This window comes from Pongo pygmaeus, chromosome 19 (genome assembly GCF_028885625.2).
Source record: "Pongo pygmaeus isolate AG05252 chromosome 19, NHGRI_mPonPyg2-v2.0_pri, whole genome shotgun sequence".
Classification (NCBI taxonomy): domain Eukaryota; kingdom Metazoa; phylum Chordata; class Mammalia; order Primates; family Hominidae; genus Pongo; species Pongo pygmaeus.
This window is the reverse complement of record NC_072392.2, coordinates 78,401,214-78,424,175: the sequence shown is the minus strand read 5'-3', so window position 1 is coordinate 78,424,175 and position 22,962 is coordinate 78,401,214. Positions and strand designations below refer to the sequence as shown.

Sequence of the window (22,962 nt, the reverse complement as noted above, 5' to 3'; positions counted from 1 at the left end):
GTCTTCCCTGTTGTCATTTTAAAGTTGCTTTTTCCAGAACATAGGCTGGCTGTAGTTCATGCTTCCTAATTAAGGTGCTTCCTCCCAGGCCAGTCCCTGGATTTCTCACTAACCTTTGACTTGTGACAGCTTCTGCATCTCGGTCCCAATTTTTAAAGCTTAGATCATTTGGAAGTAGAAAGAGTGTCATGGTTAAGAGTATGGGCTTTGACATAAAAGTCCCTTGTGTAAATCCTGCCGCTGCCACTTCACTGCTGTGTGGCCTTGGGCAAATTACTTGGCCTGCTGAGGCCCAGTTTCTTCCTCCTTATAGAGGGATAACATTAGTGCCTGGCTCACAGAGTTGTGAGGATTCAAGAAAAAAATGCATGCATTACCTAATACATGGCAGATAATAATAGCTGCCATTATTATTCATTTGTATGATTACCAACAACCAGCATGTAGTTATGTGTATACAAATAGCAGATTGTTGTAACACCCAAAGATGACCACAGGACAACTAATTTCAGCTTTAGCTGCCAAGGAATTGTGGGTCCCAGTTCATCACGCAGAGCTGAGGCACTGCCAGTGGACACAGAAGCCAGATGGGGTGTGCAGAATGCTCTTCAAAGAACATCTTCGTGGGTTCTTGCCAACCACTCTGTCCCTCTACTCTCAGGATTCTCCTCCTCCTGCTTTGACCACATCTGTTCCAGACTTTCTGTCTGATGCTAGGGCTGCTGGCTAGAAGCTGTGGGAGGTAGGCTTCAGTGCCTTATAGCAGCAACTTTCAAGCAACTTAACACTTATAGACCATGACTCACATCTGTAATCCCAGCACTTTGGGAGGCTGAGGTGGGCAGATCACTTGAGGCCAGGAGTTCGAGATCAGCCTGGCCAAGATGGCAAAACCCCGTTTCTACAAAAAAAAAATAAATAAAATTAGCCATGCGTGGTGGTGCATGCCTGTAATCCCAGCCACTTGGGTGGCTGAGGCACAAGAATCGCTTGAATCCGGGAGGCGGAGGTTGCAGTGAGCCGAGATCATGCCACTGCACTCCAGCCTGGGTGACAGCAAGACTCTGTTTCACAAAAAAAAAAAAAAAAACAGCCAGGCACAGTGGCTCACACCTGTAATCCCAGCACTTTGGGAGGCCGAGGCGGGTGGATCATGAGGTCAGGAGATCGAGACCATCCTGGCTAACATGGTGAAACCCCGTCTCTACTAAAAATACAAAAAATTAGCTGAGCGTGGTGGCGGGTGCCTGTGGTCCCAGCTACTTGGGAGGCTGAGGCAGAAGAATGGTGTGAACCCGGGAGGCAGAGCTTGCAGTGAGCCGAGATTGCGTCACTGCACTCTAGCCTGGGCAACAGAGCAAGACTCTGTCTCAAAAAATAAATAAATAAATAAATAAAACCAAAAAAATCTTACACTTCCAGTCATACAAAGGTCTGACTGCTCATCTTGTAGCGGCTTCCATCTCTCTGGAGGTTGCACTGATGTTTCCAGAATGCCCACTACATGCCAGGTACTGTGCTATGTAATTGAAACTTTGTTCCTTGCATTGAGTCACCCTGTAAAGTTCTATCATGTAGGTTTGAGGATCCCTATATTACAGATAAGACTCCTGAGTCTCAGATTATGTGACCTGCCGGTGGTCACACACCAGAGTATTGAGAAACTAAGATTCAAACTCAGATCTTCTGACTCCAAGGCCATCCTGTCATGTAGCTGAATGGCCATTCCTCAGGATTAATAAGTAATATGTTGGAATAAATTACCTCTGAGGGTCTTTCTGACCCTAAGATCATTTTGATTCCTTTATGGTTTATCCATCTACCCATTTTCTACCCATCTAGACTGTAAGCATGTTGAAAACAAGGATAGCATCTTCACAGCAAATAAATAATATAATGTTTGGAAACCACCTATCTGATGCTGCCTACTTCTCTGACACATAGAAACAGGAGAAAAGAGATAACCCATTAACAAAAGAGTCACCCAGAAATTCCAGTCCCAAGAGCTTACCACCTAGAATTCCTTCTACAAGTACACATAAATGTGAATAAGGGTAGAGTTTTTTCCATTATTACTTATAAGTGAAAAATTGGAAACAAAGTTTCCAGGTGGGAAAATGATGGTACATCTGTACCTTGCAATATTATGAAGCCTTAAAAAGAATGAATTAGAGGTCAACCATGGTGGCTCACACCTGTAATCCCAGTACTTTGGGAGGCCAAGGTGGGTGGATTGCTTGAGGTCAGGAGTTCAAGACCAGCCTGACCAACATGGTGAAACCCCGTCTCTACTAAAAATACAAAAATTAGCCAGACGTGGTGGCTGGCGCCTGTAATCCCAGCTACTCGGAAGGCTGAGGCAGGAGGATCACTTGAACTTGGGAGACAGAGGTTGCAGTGAGCCAAGAATGGGCTGCTGCACTCCAGCCTGGGTGACAGAGCGAGACTCTGTCTCAAAAAAAAAAAAAAAAAGAAAGAAAAGAAAAGAAATAAATCTAAATGTGCTGAGATGGAATAGTATTCATAGTATCTTGTTAAGTGAAAGATGCAATTTGTATGACATTACATGTGTAGAATCCATGTTTCTTTTAAAAATAGTCCCAAACTAGGCCAGGTGCGGTGGCTCACGCCTGTAATCCCAGCACTTTGGGAGGCCAAGGCGGCTGGATCACGAGGTCAGGAGATCAAGACCATCCTAGCTAACATGGTGAAACCCCGTCTCTACTAAAAATACAAAAAAAAAAAAAGTCCCAAACTATATGTTTATATATGTATAGTAATTGGAACTAGAAGGATTTACATGAAACTTAAGTGGTTTTTATGTTGCAGAGAGGACGGGACGGTACCGGGATTTTTTTTCTATATACAATTTTGTTTTGTTTACATTTTTATAATGAACAATTATTTTGGTATTGGGAAAAAATTTTTGAGACGGAGTCTCACTCCGTTGCCCAAGCTGGGGTGCAGTGGCGCAATTTCGGCTCACTACAACCTCTACCTCCTGGGCTCAAGTGAGTCTCCTGCCTCAGCCTCCAAAGTAGCTGGGATTACAGGTGCCCACCACCACACCCAGCTAATTTTTGTATTTTTAGTAGAGACGAGATTTCCCCATGTTGGCCAGGCTGGTCTTGAACTCCTGACCTCAAGTGATCCACCCACCTCGGCCTCCCAAAGTGATGGGATTACAGGCATGAGCCACTGCACCTGGCCTGAAAAAAAAAATTTAAGCAAGGTTGAAGATCATATATAAGAAAGGTAGGAGAGGCTAGCTAGGAAAACTGTCCTCCCTTGGGTTTCCCAGACTAGGACTAACCCTGCGATTCCCACCCCTTTGCGCAAGCAGTGGAGGAAGGGCTGGTTTTTTTCTCCCTGGTCCACTTCTGCTGTTTTTCACTCTGTGGGGCCACTCGTGCCCAGGGGCATCTGGTCCATCCAGCACTAGCACGAGCCTGTAACCACGCATGCACTTGCCATTCGATAAATCAAAGCAGGAAACAGTCCCCATCTTCTGAGCACCTTCCTATTTCTTGAGTCACAACTGATAAAACTCTCAGTCCCCAGCAGAGAACAAGGGAGGGAATGAAATGAAAACCAAAACCAGGAAGGACAAGCTTGCCCATCTCCAGCCTTCTGTTTTAGCGGCCCAGCTGCCAGAACTCAGTGAGCAGAACAGAAGAGCCACAGACTTTCTGGTGAAGTTTCCTGCCTGCACATGGGTTTGTGCTTGCATGTGTGTGCATGTGCGCCCACAGGGTTGGAGAAACTAGCTCATCACATATTTATAAAGACCCAATCTCAAGTGTGGACCTAATGCCTCCTAAATTCTCATCCTATGCCAAGAGATTCTTTTTTAGTTGTTTTCATGATTAAAAAGTAATACTTGGCCGGGTACAGTGGCTCATGCCTGTAATCGCAGCACTTTGGGAGGCCAAGGCAGGCAGATCACTTGAGGTCAGGAGTTTGAGACCAGCCTGGCCAACATGGTGAAACCCCATGTCTACTAAAAATAGAAAAATTAGCCGGGTGTGGTGGCGGGCGCCTGTAATCCCAGCTGCTAAGGAGGCTGAGGCAGAAGAATTTCTTGAACCCAAGAGGTGGAAGTTGCAGTAAGCCAAGATCGCACCATTGCACCCCAGCCTGGGTAACAGAGTGAGACTCCATCTCATAAAAATAATAACAATAATAAAAATAAATAAAAGTAATACCTACAGAGAAAATCAGTAGAGGGAGATACAAGAAACTGTTAACAGGGATCCCCTTAGAGGAATGGAGGGAAGGACTCATGCTTTTCATTGGCACCCCTTCCGTATTTTTTTTTTTTTTTTTACCACTTAGAAACATTATCTGTTAAAAATGAGAATCAAGGTCGGGTGCAGTGGCTCATGCCTGTAATCCCAGCACTTTGGGAGGCTGAAGCAGGTGAATCTCGTGAGCTCAAGGGTTCAAGACCAGCCTGGGCACCATGGCAAAACCCTGTCTCTACCAAAAATACAAAAAATTAGCCAAGCGTGGTGGCACGCACCTGTCCCAGCTACTCGGGAGACTGAAATGGGAGGATCACTTAAGCCTGGGAGGCAGAGGTTACAGTGAGCTGAGATTGTGTCACTGCACTCCAGTCAGGGTGACAGAATGAGACTGCATGTCAAAAGAAAAAATGAGAACTGAGAAAACTAATACGTGCTCACTGAAAAAGTGGAAAAATTAGAAAAGTATAAAAAGAAATATTAAACATAAGCCCACCACCAAAAGAGAACCATTGCTATTTGTCCTAGGTATCTGCATTTTTATAAATGTCATTGTAATATACCGACACATGTATATAGTGTCATATTTTAGATACACTTCTGTATCTTCTTTCTACTAATTTAATATCCCATTTTTCCATATTGTTAAAATGATTTATAAACATTTTTAATGGATGTTCCATGATTTATTTAATAATTATCCTTCCCCTGTAATTAGACTTTTTTGTTCCAGTTTTTTACTGTTATAGAAATACTGTGAATTTTTTTTTTTTTTTTGAGATGGAGTTTCGCTCTTGTTGCCCAGGCTGGAATGCAATGGCATGAACTTAGCTCACCGCAACCTCCGCCTCCCAGGTTCAAGCAATTCTCCTGCCTCAGTCTCCTGAGTAGCTGGGATTACAGGCATGTGCCACCATGCCTGGCTAATTTTGTGTTTTTAGTAGAGACGGGATTTCTCCGTGTTAGTCAGGCTGGTCTCAAACTCCTGACCTCAGGTGATCCGCCTGCCTCGGCCTCCCAAAGTGTTGGGATTACAGGCGTGAGCCACGGCACCCGGCTTTTTTTTTTTTTTTTTAAACAGGATCTCATTCTGTTGTCCAGGCTGGAGTGCAGTGGAGTAATCATGGCTCGCTGCAACCTTGAACTCCTAGACTAAAGCAATCCTTCCACCTCAGCCTCCTGAGTAGCTAGAACTACGGGCACGTGTGACTATGCTCAGCTAAGTTTTGTATTTTTTTGTAAAGATGGGTCTCACTATATTGCCCAGGCTGGTCTCAAACTCCTGGACTCAAGCAATCCTCCTGCCTTGGCCTCCCAAAGTGCTGGTATTACAGGCATGAGCCACCATGCTCCGCCCTGAACATTTTTGATTATGCTTTTTTCTGGGTTTTTTTTTTTTTATTTGTTCCCTACTTAGATTGCAATTCTGTGAGTTGTGCACACAAAAAGTGGGTATCTTCACTTGCTATGATGCTTTATTGTTCCCAGAGTTCCTTCATCTACATTGTTTCATTGAATGAGTAAAAGGGAGTGGGGGTGTCAGGACCAGGAGGAGGAGGAGGATAGAGGAGACAAGGTGCTGTGGGCAGGCAGAAAAGGAGGGCGTTGTGCAGTGGAGCTGATGGGAGGGGCTTCCTGGGTGGAGGCTGAGCCTTGCCTTTGAAGGACAAGCAGGATGTATGGGGTGGCCCACACAACAGCATGGCACACGTGGGACCTGGAGAGTTGAGTAGCCAAGGGGTTGTAGAGAGATCAGACTGGCCAAAGCCAAACCCTATGTTTGGGGAAACAATGGCCAAAAAGATTATGGACCACAGAGTTGAGCCTGAGCCCATAAGCAGTGCAGAGCCGGCAGATGTCTTTGAGCTTGAGGTTTTCTTAAGTACACGATGTTTCAAGATTAGCTCAGCACCAGGGTGGGAGGTCAGAGAGAAGCTGGAAGTGGGTAAGACCAATGCCAATAGAATAGATGCGAGGGAATTGCCCTAAACATCTGAAGGGGCCTCATAGACAGTAGTTTCTGCATGGCTAGGGCTGGCCAGCCATCATCAGGCATGTGGTGGTAACTTCAGGACAGTCAGAAACTTTACCCCATAAATTGTATTTACCCTGCAGTTTGACCTGTGGGATTGGCAGCAAGACTGAGTTTTGTTTTTTTGAGATGGAGTCTCGCTCTGCTGCCCAGGCTGGAGTGCAGTGGCGCGATCTCGGCTCACTGCAACCTCCACCTCTAGGTTCAAGCAATTCTCTCATCTCAGCCTCCTGAGTAGCTGGGATTACAGGCATGTGCCACCACGCCCAGCTAATTTTTGTATTTTTAGTAGAGACGGGGTTTCACTATGTTGGCCAGGCTGGTCTTGAACTCCCGACCTCAAGTGATCCACCTGCCTCGGCCTCTGAAAGTGCTGGGATTACAGGTGTGAGCCACCATGCCTGGCCGAGACTGAGTTTTTGAGGGCATGTCAGATTTGTTTCTTTTTAATAATTGATCTGTAAGATTTTAATGATTAATGTACCTTCACATTTCATATCCCCCTTAATGGGAAATGCTTATTCAGAAATTACTCTCCTGGGAAGCAGGCCTCAAGCAGGCCAATGAGTCCAGTTTTGAGGTTTCTCCAGCTGCGTTTCACTCACAGCGCCTGAGTGCAGGCCCCAGTAAGGCCCCTTCCTCCTTCCTCAGACATCTGTTTCTATGTCCCAGGAATCACATGGCCATTCTCCTTCTCCGCCTGAGGGAGAGAGTGAAGCAGGCCTTTCAGAAGCCTGTCACTTGTCAGATTGTTAGCCCAGGCCAGGGTGGGGGTTCTGTACCAATGGCAGGATTTTCTTTTCTTTTTTCTTTTTTTTCTTTTCATAGAGACACAGTCTTGTTATGTTATACAAGCTGATCTCAAACTCCCAGGCTCAAGTGATCCTCTTGCCTCAGCCTCCCAAAATGCTGGGATTACAGGAATGAGCCACTGTGCCTGGCCAGTGCCATCTGCCTCTACTCTGCGGCTTCTGCCATCTGGAACTTTACCCCCAAAAGTCTGGGAGGAATGTGGAATTATACCCCGCACACTCATCTGAGAATTTAAACCCTGAGGGTATATGAGGATCAAGCGTGTGTCCATGGTCTGATACCGAAACTTCATCTGCAGCCTCCTCCCCTGGGACTGCCTGACTTACACTTTACTCACTGACAACTTCAAGCTGCTGGTGATTGCTGCATTGACTCACCTCAGTGCCTTACCTTTTGCCGTCCCCTCTACCCGGAACACCCTCTCCTTTTTCTTGGGCAGGCCTTGCTCACTGCTTCAGACTCAGCCCAGGCATCACCTCCTGGGCTGGATTAGGTGTCCCTCTGTGTTCTCGTCACATCTGCTGTGTATCTATCTCTGTCCTTGCATCTCTGTATTGTACTGAACTCTTCTGACTTCTTGTCTGTTTCCCCCAGTAGACTGTAAGATCCTCAAGGGACAGTGTCTTCTTCCTCAGTGTACTGCCAGCACTCAGCACAGGGCCCAACACCCAGCAGACCCAGTACATGCCCAGGAACTGCCACGCGTAAGATCCTTGCTCTGCAGCTAGACAGGACACTCTGGGGCCAAGACCTTACTCAACATAAAGCCTCAGCCTGCCTCCAGTCATTGGATTTGGAGGCTCTTTGTCGGGTGCCTAGAAGTGATTGTATCTTTTTGTCTTAAGTATTTTGTCTGATACGAGTATTACTTCTTTTTGGTTAATATTGGCCTGGCACATCTCTTTCTATGTCTTTATTTCCAACTTTTCTGGATAATTTTGTTTCTTTTAGTCAGCATCTAGCTGGATCTTTTAAAATCCTATCTGGTTTGCTGTTTTTGTAATCTACTCACATGTACTGTGGTTAATGACATGCTAATATTTTGCCTTATTTCTGCCATCTTGTGTTTTTATTTTATATTTATTGTCCTTTTTGCTTCTTTTTTCCTCCTTGCCTTGCCTTGTATCAGATTGACAGCATTTTCTATTTTTCCTTCTTTATTCTTCTGGTCTGAATTGTATTTCTATTATTTCAGTCATTACTCTTAAATCAACATACATACTAACTGTAATTTTTTCTAATAAAATTTAAAAGTTTTTGTACATAAAGTCCCCAAAAAGGCAAGGATCATATTACGTTTTACCCATTGAACAACCCATTTCACCCATCTTCCTTATTATTGGTGTCTAGATTTTCATGTTTTAAAATGATTTAAACTGGCCAGACGTGGTGGCTCATGCCTGTAATCCCAGCACTTTAGGAGGCCAAGGCAGGCGGATCACCTCAGGTCAGGAGTTCGAGACCAGCCTGGCCAACATGGGGAAATCCCATCTCTACTAAAAATACAAAAATTAGCCAGGTGTGGTGGCACATGCCTATAATCCCAGCTACTCGGGAAGCTGAGGCAGGAGAATCACTTGAACCGGAAGGCTGAGTTTGCAGTGAGCCAAGATTGCGCCACTGCACTCTAGCCTGGGTGACAGAGCAAGACTCCATCTCAAAAAAAAAAAAAGATTTAAACCAATTTTTCATATTCAACTGTTAATTAAATTGACCAACATATTGTTTGAGTTCCTGTGCCTACCATTGTTTCTTTTTTCTGTTTACTTTTTTCTTTGCAAAGCACATCCTTCAGTGGTTCTTTCAGTGAAGGCAGTGCCACCTTACCTAGAACTCCTGTTTGTGTATGTGTGTATTAGATGTGCATTTGTTTGATTGTTTCAAGAAAATGAAACGACCTGTTAAAACCATCTAGTTAAGTAAGTCATAACACATAACATAACAGGATTTAGTGGTGTAACTGAACTAAAAGTCTGACAAATTGATGGCTGATTCAGCCCTGACTGACGAGACCCCTCATCAGTAAGGGATCTTCTTCTGCTTCCTGTCTACATGGGCTAAGAAATTATTACCAACAGTAGATGGGCAGATGCTAGGGGTAGTAATATCCACATGGGTAGTAATACTGCTCAGTTCCTGGATGTTCTAGATGCCTCTCTGCCAACCAGATTTTATTCTAGGAAGGAACTGGAGATCCTTGGGTCCCAAGAGAATGGGCCAAGAGTGTCCTGGCTTGAGCCCTAACTCCATGTTGGATGCTCTAACTGTATAAATTGAGCCTCATTTATTCCTGTAGGTAATGTACCTCTCTAAACCTTAATTTCTTCATCTGTAAAATTGGAGATAATATTGCCAACCTTGCAGGGTTAGTGTGGAATGCATCAACAAGGCAGATAGAGTTCCTGGCACAGTGCCCCATACGCAGAAGACATTTATGGACGGTAGTGGCTATTACATTCCCTGGCACTTGGGAGACACTCATTGAATATTTATAGAGTGGATGCAGAAGCCTACTATAAAAGGCTTCATTGAGTAGATAGGCCTTAAAGGATAGGTGAGATCTGGGCAGACATTGATAAGGGAGGAAGGCAAGCAGCCACTCCCTATGGGAGGAACAGGGTGGGCAGAAGAAGAGAATCAGAGGCTTGCCCAGTGCTGCCCTGCTCAGGCAAGTGAAGGAATCAGTCTGGAACAAACTGGGGAAGGGCTGTAGGAAGGGCAGAAAGGGTAGAAAGGGGAGTCAGGGTGAGCATGTATGGGGACTTCTGAGTCTGCCTCGCCAGATGGCTGTTTTGCCAGGCCAGCTTGCTCTGCCTGATACTTGCCCTTGGTTCCCTCTTTTTTTTTTTCCCCTCCCTTTCTTTCTTTATTTTTCCTTTTGAGATGGGGTCTTGCTCTGTTGCCCAGACTGGAGTGCGGTGGTGCAATCATGGCTCACTGTAGCCTCAACCTCCCAGGCTCAAGCAATCCTCCTGCTTCAGGCTCCCAAGTAGCTAGGACTACAGGCGTGTGCCACCATGCCTGGCTAATTTTTTAATTTTTTGTAGAGATGAAGTCTCACTATGTTGCCCAGGCTGGTGTCAAACTGCTGGTCTCAAGTGATCCTCCCGCCTTGGCCTCCCAAAGTGCTGAGATTACAGGCGTGAGCCACCGCGCCCAGCCCAGCCCCTCACTTTGGGTAGGCAGAGGTTTGCCTATTGTGGCCTGGTGGCCAGGCAAGCTGAAGGCTTAAAAGAGGAAGTCAGGAGAAGATTGGTTTTCAACCAATATCTTATTAAGGAAGTTGAGTCATTCTACTTCTGCTATTTATCCCCTCTGGGCATTCAGAGAAGGACAAGTTTTTACTTCCAGATGAAATAGTCATGAGAGGGATTTGCCTTGGCCCCTTGTAGACATTTTCAAGCTGGCCCTGTAAGACACATTTTTATTTCCCTTTCGTGTATGGAGAATCAAGGCTCCAAGCATTGCATGAACTAGGTAAGGCTCAAGATACCTTGGCTATATGGTGCTGAAACAGAGAAGGCCCATCTTCTCAGTGATGGCTTTTAGTAGCCTGGTGACAGACAAGGGAATGAACATTCATTTAGCCTCTTCTGTTGGCCAGGCAACCCGATTGGCATTTCATGTACTCGTCTTCATTCGGTCCTCAAAACAGCTCTGAAGGAGCTAAGAGAAGAAACTCAGAGAGGTTAAGTGGCTAGCTCAAGGTTTAGATGTCGGCTTAGGAGGCAGCAGTCTAGGTTCAACCCCACCTCTGCAACCTGCAACTGCGTAACTTTTGGTGTGCTACTAAACTTCCCTAAGCCATATCTTCATGTCTGAAAATGAGATGACAGTAGGTGCTTTGTAAGTATCAACAGTTAGTGTTCTGAATTGGAGTTGTCCGGCTGTCAAAGAATCCTGACAGATGGGCTACATTCTCAGAACTAGAAGGAACCTCAAAAGATTTCCTAGGCCGCTGGTTTCCAAACTCTTTTCTTGGAGAACTAGGATTTTGTAGAGGTCCTCAGTGGATGAAGGGACACTGAGCATGTGGAGCTCCTTCAGCCAGGGCAGCGGTTTCAAATGTGAGTTACATGCCAGTTGCATGCATCTGGTTCTTTTAGTTATTGGGAGTTGAGGTGTGATTTCATTTGACAAAAATGGTCCCACTGCTCTTCTTAAAAAAAAAAAAAAATTGTTAAAGCTAGAACCCATAACTTCTGGTTCCCAGTCTGAAATTTTTACTATGTTGTACTTGCTAAAACAGGGAACTGAAATATGATATATTCTAAAAAGGTTATCATCTTTGAAGATTAACATTTAAAGCATTGCTTTTGTGCCTTCCAGTGAATCAAAAATTTGTTTACTGTAAACCCCATTCCTGCCCCAGAATCCTAGGAACAGAAATTTTGCTGTCAGAGAAAACACCGCTCTCATCACCTCAGAACAGCACTGTCCAATAGAACTTTCTGCAATGCTGGACATGTTCTCTGTCTGCACTGTTGAGTATGGTAGCTAGTGTAACAAGGAAATGATTTTAAAACTTTACCTCATTTTAATTAAATGTAAATAGCTACATGTTGCTAGTGGCTACCATTTTGGACACTGTCGCCTTAAGTATAGAGCAGGGGTCAGGTGGCAGTCTCTGGCCCTTTGGCATCAGAATCATCCAGGGAACTTGTCAAAAGTACAGATTCTGGGCCTAATGCCCAGTGATTCTGGTTCAGCAGGCCTAGAAGGAATGCATTTAAAGAACTTATCTGGTTATTCTAATCTGTGGTCAGATTGGAAACTGCTACATTGGAGAGCTTTTCCTTGGAGTGGAAGAATCAGAGCCAGAATTAGCCCAGCCCTGATCTTCTAGGGAGACTAGAGTAACCTTCTGGGGAATGGCAGATCCTTGGAGAATCTGTTGAAAGCTATGGACCAAGTCTTCCCTGGAAAAATGCAAATTATATTTTTCTCCCTGAATCCATCCTTGAACCTAGATTAAGAACTCCACATACAGCTATGCCCAGAGGTTGATCTGGTACCATCCAGATCATTCCTATCCCCTAGGCTTCTCCCAGGAGGTCACTGAGGCATCACAGAAGAAAGAACCAACAGTGTCTGTGCATCAGGCCTCAAAGAGTATGGAGTGAATTCTGCTCCTTTCCTTTTCTCTTCTGATTTCATAGGCTTATGGGTGAGCCATGTGGGTTTGGCTGTTGCCACTGCTCGTGTCCTCAACTCTTATGCAGAGAGTAGAGGGCCCAATGCATTTGGGGCCTGAATAAGCTGAGGAGAGTGTCTAGGCTGAGGAATGAATCAGGAGTTTGACTTGCCTTAAAAGGCAGAGACATAACTGGCTCCCACTTCGTCCTCCCCACACGCTGCAGGAGGGAGAAGGGGCAAAGTGTTAGGGCCATGAGCTGGGGTGACAGCCAGAGACCAAAGTCCAGGGCTGGGAAGGCCCCCTAGCCAGCAGTCCTAGACTTGGTACAGAACCATGATTTTTGTAGACCAGAGTCCAGATAGAATTAGGAAAGGAGGGAGGGAGCAAGTGCATCTGTATGTGTGTGTGTCTGTGTGTGCATGTGTGTGTGCATGTGTGTCTGTGTGGGAGGTGGTGTTTGGGGAGAGCCACTGTCAGGCCAAAGTGTCCCAAGAATAGCCTCTTGAACTTGGAGGCTGTCGGTGAGGGTCTGAGTCATGGTGATGTGGCACAGAAAAGCCAGCCACAGGAGGAGCTTTACAGCTCCCAGGCCGTGATTTGTGCCCCTGGGAGGTGAGGGTCAGCCTGTTTTCCCCATGTCCTTCACAAGTTCAGCTGCCATCTGCTGGGTCAGCTTCTCAACAGCCTCCTTGTTACTGTCTGCCTGCCAGGCTGTTGGATGAGTCATCGGGGAACTGCAAAGGAGGCTCTGAGCGTGGCTGCCTCAGCCTCAGCTTCCACTTCTCTGGGAAAAGGGGAGCCTGGTGTGCTCACAGAGGGGCACTGGACAGCTGCCTACCTAACACCAATATGAAAGGACAACTCTGGGACTCGGGATGCCCTGCACCCCCTCTGGAGGAGTTCTAGCTCAGGATGACCTATCCAGAAGCCTCCGTTGGGCCATGCCAGGCGGAGATAGGCTATCAGAGCCCCCACACAGCCAGATCTCTAATAGCCATGTGCCCTCAGAGCAGCAGCTGCACCACCTGGCCTCATTTTTCTCATTCATCAGGCAGGACTCTCTCTTCCTCCTCAGCATTCAGGATCATCCTGTCTCCAAAGGTGTTGGAAAAGCAATCTTTGTCCTTTGAGTCCCTCATTCAGCCAGCGTCAGTTGCCTGGTCTGTGGCCCCTGTGCTATACACTGGGGAGGCACTCTGTGCGGGGCCCCACTTCTGCTCTCAGGAGCCTGTTGACCAGGGAGGACCTTAGTGTCCCCTCCTGCATTTGCCTGTAACCCAGGAGCTTGGGGAGTGGGCGTCATGGCCTAAAGAACCTAGGGTCTGGATCCTAGCCATGCCCTGTCACACGTGGATTGGGTGACCTTGGGCAAGTCTCCACTGAATTAGGCCTCAGCTTCTTCAAATAGAAATGAGGAGGTCACGCTCACATTGAGCTCCTTGTGAGCATTCCCTACTGCTGCTAGGTTTGGAGACTTTTTGGTCTGTTAAGATCTCGTTTCCCCTGGTAAAGAGGCTGAGAACAGTAGGATTGGCTCTGGGCTTAGGTCAGTTTCTTTATTGGAAGTAGAGTGGGGTGGGGAGGTGTGAGGTGGGATGAAAGTACAGTTACAAGGAGCATAGCCAGCCTTGAAGGGCCTTTGCCTAATTGGATGTCAGAACACCCCTTAGACTTTTTTTTTTTTCTTTTAGAGACAGGGTCTTGTTCTGTCACTCAGGCTGGAGAATGCAATGGTGCAATCTCAACTCACTGTAGCCTCAACCTCCTGGGCTTAAGCATTCCTCCCACCACAGCCTCTAGAGTAGCTGGGACTACAGGCACATACCACTACCCCAGCTAATTTTTTGTATTTTTTTGTAGAGACGGGGTTCCACCATGTTGCCCAGGCTGATCTTGAACTCCTGGGCTCAAGTAATCCTCCTGCCTCAGCCTCCCAAAGTGGTGGGATTACAGGCATGGACCACCATGCCCAGTCCCCTCAGACTTCTTAAGATCCTCAGGTAACAGTGAGGCCACCCATTTGGCCTCCTCAGCATCTGGCGTTTGGTACCAAATCCAGGCATCCTTGCAGGAAGCTGGAGCTGCTCCGAGTTCAGAGCTAGGAGACCCTTGAAGACAGAGATGCAAGGAACTAATCAATAGTGAACAACAAACCCCACCACACACCCCAGCTAAGCTGGCAGAGCCTTTCATAGCCATCGAGGTGGGAAGACCAGTGAGGCAGATTCAGAAGGAGGAATGTTTCAACCTAGTACCTCAGCTTCCCACCATCTCTTTCAGTCCTCAGGCCTCACAGGGCAAAAGGCCAGAGGCCTTAGAGTTCAGCTTCAGATGGTGTGCCTGTCTGCCCCAGAAGCAGAGAAGTGATCCAGGGTTCACAGAGTTATCACAAGGAAGATGATTTCTGCTGGTAGCAGCTTTAAGACAAACCTACCATCAGAGAGCAGTTATTAAAAATCTGTCTGCATTTGGGACCTTCTCAGGCTGTTTCTAAAGCAAGTCATGCCTGAGAGGGGCCCTGCCCATTAAAAACTCCCAGTCTTTAAAAAGGTTTCCAAATGGTAACAGTCTCAAATCAGTGCTCTTCTCTTTTTTGCCAATTCCAGTCTGCAGGCTGTTTGCACAGATTGTTGGCAACTCTGGGTTGCGCTTCTTTGCAGCTTCCTAGGGCTGGGCAAGACAGAACCCAGAGAGACGTGAATTATTGTGCTTTATTCTTTATTTCTAGAGGTATAGGTTGGTGTTAGGGCCTTGAATATAAATTCTACTCCTGATGTTGCCTGAATGAAAAATGATACCTAGAAGTTTTCAGCCAGTGAGTTTGGACATTAGAGGAGGAAGCATGTTAGTTCCTTCTGGAGAGCCACAAACAGACGCATTGGGCAAGGAATCACGTGCTGAGCACCATTTGCATGCTGAGTTTTAGACTTTGTAGGACACACGCGCACACACACATATCTACCTCCTACTAGGGAACAGAATAGAACCTTGCTTCTCTCCACTTGGAGAAAAGTTGCTGTGGATGGTGTGTGCCAACAGGTCCTCTCCAAAGGCTTATGGTGGGGTCAGTGAGGCCATGGTTTTGGAGTTTGGGATTCACCACCCTGTCCTGGGGAAACAAAGTTTGCCCTAAAACAACAGAAAAAGAGTGAGTCACCATAAAGGCAAGAAAGAGCCAACCCAGACATTTGTGCCACAGCTGTCCTATAGGGAGTGGGCTGGCATCCTTGCTGGACACAGTGAAGGAGGCTGTTTACGTTGTGGTACTGGGAGGACCGGGGGCCTGTGCCGTGTGGAACATGTGTAGATGTTGAGAGGTGGACTCTGTTACCATTGAGGATGTTTGGAGGATGAGTATGTGTGGCGGAGGCACACATAAAGAGGCAGAGACCCTTTGCCCCTGCCTTTCTCCCCCAACCCAAGGCTGACCTGTGTTCTCCCAGGTCTGACCTGTGTTCTCCCAGGTCTGGGATTCTAAGTGACGTGCTCTGTGTTTGGTCTCTCTCAGGGTGAGCACAAGCCTGGGAGATGGCAGTGATGGAAATGGCCTGCCCAGGCGCCCCTGGCTCAGCAGTGGGGCAGCAGAAGGAACTCCCCAAAGCCAAGGAGAAGACACTGCCACTGGGGAAGAAACAGAGCTCTGTCTACAAGCTTGAGGCCGTGGAGAAGAGCCCGGTGTTCTGCGGAAAGTGGGAGATCCTGAATGATGTGATTACCAAGGGCACAGCCAAGGAAGGCTCCGAGGCAGGGCCAGCTGCCATCTCTATCATCGCCCAGGCTGAGTGTAGGGGCCTGGGGTTGTTGTGGGCACGGGGCAGGTGGGTGGGCCTGCAGGTGGGTAGGTGGGCCCAGGGGTTCCCTATGGAGGAGAGAGGTCCGTGTCACCGCTAGATAAGATTCTCATGAGATACAACCAGAGGTCTATGCTGAGAATCATGGAAAGTGGGGTTGTAAAAGTGCACAGATGGTGGATGTGGCAAGGGGAGGCTGTGCCCATCATGACTGGAGCAGGGGAAGAGAGGTAACAGACGAGCACTCAGGACTCTTTGCAGAATCATCAAGCAGGCCATCAACCTTCTGCTGTGACCTTGAGCAGCCCCAGTGTCTGGAGAGGCTCCAGACAGGAAAGGCCAGGTCTCCTGGAAAGCCCCACTGGGGCCTGTAGGGCCTTCACCATCTTCCACCTGGAGGTGCCCCCCCCCCCCCCAGGAATGAGCACCGTGCTCTTGAGCCTGCTGGGCCAGTCCTGGGGCGGCAGGCCGCTGCAGGGTGAGGCCTAGCCTGGTCCTTTCTTCTTCTACTCATGATACTTTATGATGACTAGTAATGGTGGCTTCCCTTGGAGACAGAAACTCCCACGAGGCCTGGGTAGGGCCGGGAGTCCTCTCTCTCCAACGCCTTCCCTCAACCCGGGAGGCTTCTTGGGGTGAAACCTGGAGAGCTGGACAGCCGTGCTGGCGTTTCTCCACACGCACACATCCTGCCCTCGTCTCCCACTTCCTCCTGGTTGGTTTTTGAGGAGAGATGAGAGAATAAAAACTAAAATGCAGAGAGTGACATAATAATTGTTTTTTAAAAAAATACACACACATAGATCCACACTTATATGTACACACATATATAAATACCTAATAGCTGGTATTTATTGAGCTGTTTTTCTTATGAGCCAGGCACTGTGCTGAGCGTTTTCCGTAGATCATCTCACTTCATAGGAAGTGAGGCGGGCGCCCTATGATCCCCATGTTATAGGCATGGCTATTTCAGAGCAGGTGGCTGAGGCCGTGGTCTGCTCTTGACCAGTAAGCTGAGAAGCTGGGGAGAGACAGTGCGGGAAGGAGGCATTGGTGGGGAGGTGACTGCCAGACAGGGGTTGTCTGGAAAGGACGGGAAGGAGAGGCGCCAGAGGGGATCTCTGTAACATGTCTCTCCCCTAAGTGCTAAATTCCTATTTTTTCTCCTCTCTGCTAATCTAACTCCTTTTGCTTTAGGTGAGAATAGCCAAGAGTTCAGCCCTACCTTTTCAGAACGCATTTTCATCGCTGGGTCCAAACAGTACAGGTAAGCAGGGGAGATAAGCCTGAGTGGGAAGGTGGGGACTGGACCCAGCGTCCTCGTCCCCAGCGCTTGCCTGGGCCACGCCTGCTGACCCCAGGCTCCCTCCCTCAGCACCTGTGGTTCAGCTCCTGGAACTCGCCCAGGCTTTCCTGGCTGAGCCACTCTCTCAGCCAAATAAGCTTTTCAAAGGCTTTTCACAGCTTGTGGCTGACTGCCTCTGGGCCACATCAACTTGACGTTTTATTTTTATTCTCCTCAGAGTCCTTAATGCACCCCCTCGTTTCCCATCAACAGGGAGGGTGCTGGGAACAGAATCTGCTTCCCACTCTTGCGTGACCGTGAGCACAGGCTGGGTTGGTTGGGGGGCCTTCTACTGTCCTCTATGGGAGAAACCTGCTGGTGCCTTTTCTCCTGGGAGATGCACCGAGTAGGGATACAGGTGGTAGAAAAGGAGGGGACACATAGACTTGGTGGCCCGGTAGAAAGGAAGCCAGGGTGGGGCTGAGTCTGTTCCCAGGCTCTGCATTCCCCCACAGATGATTTTTTGAAACAAGAGTTCAAGTGCTGGGCGTGATGGCTCTCACCTATAATCCCAGCACTTTGGGAGGCCAAGGCAGGTGGATCACAAGGTCAGGAGATTGAGACCATCCTGGCCAACATGGTGAAACCCCGTCTCTACTAAAAATACAAAAATTAGCTGGGCATGGTAGCGCATGCCTATAACCTCAGCTACTCGGGAGGCTGAAGCAGGAGAATCGCTTGAATCCAGGAGTCGGAGGTTGCAGTGAGCCGAGATTGCGCCATGCACTCCAACCTGGTGACAGAGTGAGATTCTGTCTCAAAAAAAAAAAAAAAAACAAACAAGAGTTCAAGCTAGAAACAGCTCCTTCCCCTATCACCAGGCAGGTTTTTGTATCATTAGAGTTTGGAACCTGCTAGTGATAAGATTGTGGGGAGGGCAGCTGGCTGCCTTGGAACCAAGAAATGCTCAGTTTGGTGGGATTCCTTCTGCTGTCCTGGCTGCCTTTTGGCCCAGGGTAGGAGCCTCTGATAGACACACTTCTTTCAGCTGTCCCAGAGAAGCCTGTAGGCCTCCAGTGGTCCCCAGGACTGCCATGAGTCTGCCTTCTCCGTAGGGGCAGAAGATGAGGTCAAGGGAGGGTGGCTGAGGCCATGATCTGCTCCACAGCTGTTCTGCAGCAACCCATCTGTTGCCAGGTCCTTTAATACTTGGCAGGGATTCCAGTCCAGTTAGATCCATGGCAGTGATGAGCCCCGAGGCCAGCAGAGAAGGGCAGGCTCCCCAGTACCAGGCAGCAGCCCAGGCTGTTCACCTGCAACAGCAGCCAGGGACCCCCAGGAACTGTGAGAATGGAGGTGACCAGCCTTACCTGTTCCTCCATCCGGAGGCAACAGAAACAAGCTCTGCTCAGTCAGAGCTGAGAGGCCTGCCATGAGCGTGGCCCCCTCCTGGGAACTCTCCAGGGGCAGCTCACCTTGGAGAGCAGTGAGCGAACCGTGTCTGCTCCCCTGACTCTCCCCAAGAAGTGCTGAGTCTATACCCCATCACCATAGTAACAAGCACAGCTTCTTGGCAGCTTGCCTTGGGGCCAGACACTGAGCTGGGCTTTTTAAATGAACTAAATTATTGAAACTTCATTTCCACCCTGTATAGCAGAAAATACCAAACACATTTTATAAGTAAGATAAGTGAGAAAACCGAGGTTCCTTGGGATTTAGAAACTTTGCCGCATTCACACAAGTAATGGCAAGCTGGGATTTGACCTTGGATCTGCAGGAGTCCAGATACAAGTGTCTAGACCATTCCATCTTCCTGCCTCCTCGTGCTCAATATGCAAATCTGTCCCTTTTTTCACAGCCAGTCTGAGAGTCTTGATCAGATCCCCAACAATGTGGCCCATGCTACAGAGGGCAAAATGGCCCGTGTGTGTTGGAAGGGAAAGCGTCGCAGCAAAGCCCGGAAGAAACGGAAGAAGAAGAGCTCAAAGTCCCTGGCTCATGCAGGAGTGGCCTTGGCCAAACCCCTCCCCAGGACCCCTGAGCAGGAGAGCTGCACCATCCCAGTGCAGGTGAGACCCTCCACCTACTGCCCAGACCCCAGGTTCATGGGGCCTTGGAATTGGAGCCTGTCCCTGGGCCCTGGCCCTCTGTGCTGATAGCTGTGTTTCCCCCCACAGGAGGATGAGTCTCCACTCGGCACCCCATATGTTAGAAACACCCCGCAGTTCACCAAGCCTCTGAAGGAACCAGGCCTTGGGCAACTCTGTTTTAAGCAGCTTGGCGAGGGCCTACGGCCGGCTCTGCCTCGATCGGAACTCCACAAACTGATCAGCCCCTTGCAATGTCTGAACCACGTGTGGAAACTACACCACCCCCAGGACGGAGGCCCCCTGCCCCTGCCCACGCACCCCTTCCCCTATAGCAGACTGCCTCATCCCTTCCCATTCCACCCTCTCCAGCCCTGGAAACCTCACCCTCTAGAGTCCTTCCTGGGCAAACTGGCCTTTGTAGACAGCCAGCAACCCTTGCCTGACCCACACCTGAGCAAACTGGCCTGTGTAGACAGTCCGAAGCCCCTGCCTGGCCCACACCTGGAGCCCAGCTACCCGTCTTGTGGTGCCCATGAGAAGTTTTCTGTGGAGGAATACCTGGTGCATGCTCTGCAAGGCAGCGTGAGCTCAGGCCAGGCCCATAGCCTGACCAGCCTGGCCAAGACCTGGGCAGCAAGGGGCTCCAGATCCCGGGAGCCCAGCCCCAAAACTGAGGACAACGAGGGTGTCCTGCTCACTGAGGTAACTAATCCCCCAGCACCTGTATATGTCCCTCCACCAGCAACCTGGGGGATGCTTTTCTCTCTTTATCAGAGTCACTCTTGCCTGTGGTGACAAATCAAACAGTAGGACAGTGCTCATTGTGGATGAAAAGTATCATCTCTTACTCCGCCAACCTCACTTCTCACAGCCTTTTTAGCGTCTTCTGTTCTGAGTTCTTGTGGTTGGTCACCTCCTGCTTGCTGAATGTGGGCACTGCATGAATAGTACACATGCTGAGGACAAGGGGAATCAGCCAGGAGCCACTGGAGATGTTATCATGGCCTCCAGAGACGGAAGATGAGGATGGGGCCTGTTTTCACCACCCACCTCCTTCCCTTTTCCTCTTGTTCACTTCCCAAATAATTTTATAACTTTAAATGATTTTATCAAACTTTGATTTCCAGGTTTTATTCCATCCATCCACTTTTTTTTTTTTTTTTAAATAAATGTGTTTTTTGAGACAGAGTCTCACTCTGTCACCCAGGCTGGAGTGCAGTGGTACAATCATAGCTCACTACAGCCTCCATCTCCTGGGTTCAAGCAATCCTCCTGCCTCAGCCCCGCAAGTAGCTGGGACTACAAGCGTGTACCACCACGCCCAACTATTTTTTTTTTTTTTTAATACAGATGAGGTCTTGCTGTGTTGCCCAGGCTGGTCTCAAATTCCTGGGCTAAAGCAATCCTCACACATTGGCCTCCAAAAGTGCTGGGATTATAGGTGTGAGCCACTGCACCGTCTATTCCATCCACTTTTTAATTTTTTAATTGTTTTGTTTTGTTTTGTTTTGAGACAGAGTCTTACTCTGTCGCCCAGGCTGGAGTGTAGTGGCACTATATCAGCTCACTGCAACCTCCCTCTTCCAGGTTCAAGTGATTCTCCTACCTCAGCCTCCCGAGTAGCTGGGACTACAGGTGTGCACCACCATGCCTGGCTAATTTTGTGTTTTTTGGTAGAGACAGGGTTTCACCATGTTGGCCAGGGTGGTCTCAAACTCCTGACCTCAAGTAATCTGCCCACCTTGGCTTCCCAAAGTGCTGGGATTACAGGCATGAGCCACCACGCCTGGCCCCTCCATCCACTTTTAACATCATCCTTGACCCCGGCCCCTCTTTGCTCTTCCTCCCTTCCCTCCACCTTCTAGCTCCTGAGTTTTGTTTTTTCATTGTCAAGGTGATTGGCAGTTCTGTTTCTGTCTCACCATCACAAGTCTGGGATGTTTTTCATCACAAGGATCGGTGGCCGCAGCCCATGAACCCTTCCCTCGCCTTCACCTCATTCCTCTACCCCCTCTCTGGTGCTGCCCGGCTCAGATCCCTGCCTTCGCCCCAGGGCTGCCTGGTTGTGAGGGCTCAGCTCAGCAGCCCCGGCAAGGTCACCAGCTGGAGAGTCTTCCTCACTGTAGCCCTGTAGCCCTCTGCTGCCCTGGCCACTAAAACTGTCCTCTCTCTCCTGCCAACCCCAGAAACTCAAGCCAGTGGATTATGAGTACCGAGAAGAAGTCCACTGGGCCACGCACCAGCCCCGCCTGGGCAGAGGCTCCTTCGGAGAGGTGCACAGGATGGAGGACAAGCAGACTGGCTTCCAGTGCGCAGTCAAAAAGGTACGCCAGGGCTCAGGGGCTGAGTGAAGAGGGAAGCCAGGAAGGGGGCGTGGCGTGTTCCCTCTGCTTTCTGTCAAGGACAGTCACAGGGTGGCCATGGGTCTGACTTGTGAACAGAACTTGGCTGTCACTAGCCACCTGAGGTCGGCTGGAACTGGAAGGGAGCAGCCTGTCACGTGTCCTGGCCTGGCTGCTGCCCCTGGCATGTGTGTATGTGAGAGGCAGTGTGAGAGGACGCACGTGGCCTCGGTGTCTCAATACAGCCAGGGCCCTGAGGGGCAAGTCCCAACATGGAAGATGGTTGGAGCGTCATGAAATTCACACTGAGGTAAAACCCCTGAACCACATAGGAGGCCGCCCCCAACCTGGGCCAGATGATGGGAAAGCAGTAGCCTCCACCTGTGGGTCGCTTCCAGGAGGAAGCCAGCCTCAGTGGGAGTGGGCAGATCTGCCAGAGTCGGAGCTGTGACCCCTGTTGGCCAGGTGTGCCACAGTCCTGCAAGACAGACATGGTGGGGACATGAAGCTTGGCAAGACAGGAAGTCACTGGCCGGGTGGCAGAGCCCTGATTCAGACCAGGTCTGTCTGACCTGAGAGTTCGGCTTTCAACCACTCTTCAGGAAGAAGAGGAAAGAAGATAGACTTGTTGTCCTAGAGTTTTGAGTAGAGACAGAAGACAGGAATCACCTCTCCCACCCCTTCATCTCACTGATGTTAGAAGTGGAGAGCAGAGAAGACGGTGTGGCATGCTGGGCCTGCAGCTGAGGCCTCCTCCTGTCAGATCACACTGTCCGATCCCAGAGGGAGCATTGGTGGTGGCTGCAGACCCACAGGCCTCACGGGTGTCGGTCCTTCTCCCCGTCACCAACTTTTCCCCCACCCCCAACTCTCAGATCATCTTGATTGGAAGCCACCTTGTCCCCAGTCAAAGCTCTCGGCCTCAAAGCCAGCACCAGGACCTAAGGCATGTTTCTGTGGACCATCCCCTTGGCCCTCTGGGCAGGGTGAAGTAAGCTCAGAGATATACCTTGTTTCAAGTGGCTTATGTCAGAGACACTCCAATCCCCAAAAGGAAAGCAACAAATACAGGTAGAGCATCCGCAATCTGAAAACCCAAAATCTGAAGTGCTCCAAAATCCAAAACTTTTGGAGCACCAACCTGACACAGGAAATGCTCACTGTAGCCAGAGCACAAAAGCCCGGCACACGCTGGCCCCATTCAGAGCAGACACTGCCACCACCGTCC

General features: G+C 48.8%; 1 protein-coding gene across 1 annotated transcript in view; it reads left to right on the top strand.

Annotated features, from left to right (window-relative positions):
• MAP3K14 (mitogen-activated protein kinase kinase kinase 14) overlaps positions 1-22,962 on the top strand; it is a 54,396-nt gene that overhangs the window by 10,563 nt on the left and 20,871 nt on the right. The window contains exons 2-6 of the mRNA XM_054460216.2: positions 15,735-16,010; positions 17,215-17,284; positions 19,161-19,371; positions 19,480-20,094; positions 21,579-21,716. Of these exons, the coding sequence (XP_054316191.2) occupies positions 15,755-16,010; positions 17,215-17,284; positions 19,161-19,371; positions 19,480-20,094; positions 21,579-21,716 (1,290 nt within the window). The 5' untranslated portion in view covers positions 15,735-15,754. The remainder of the gene's footprint in view (positions 1-15,734; positions 16,011-17,214; positions 17,285-19,160; positions 19,372-19,479; positions 20,095-21,578; positions 21,717-22,962) is intronic.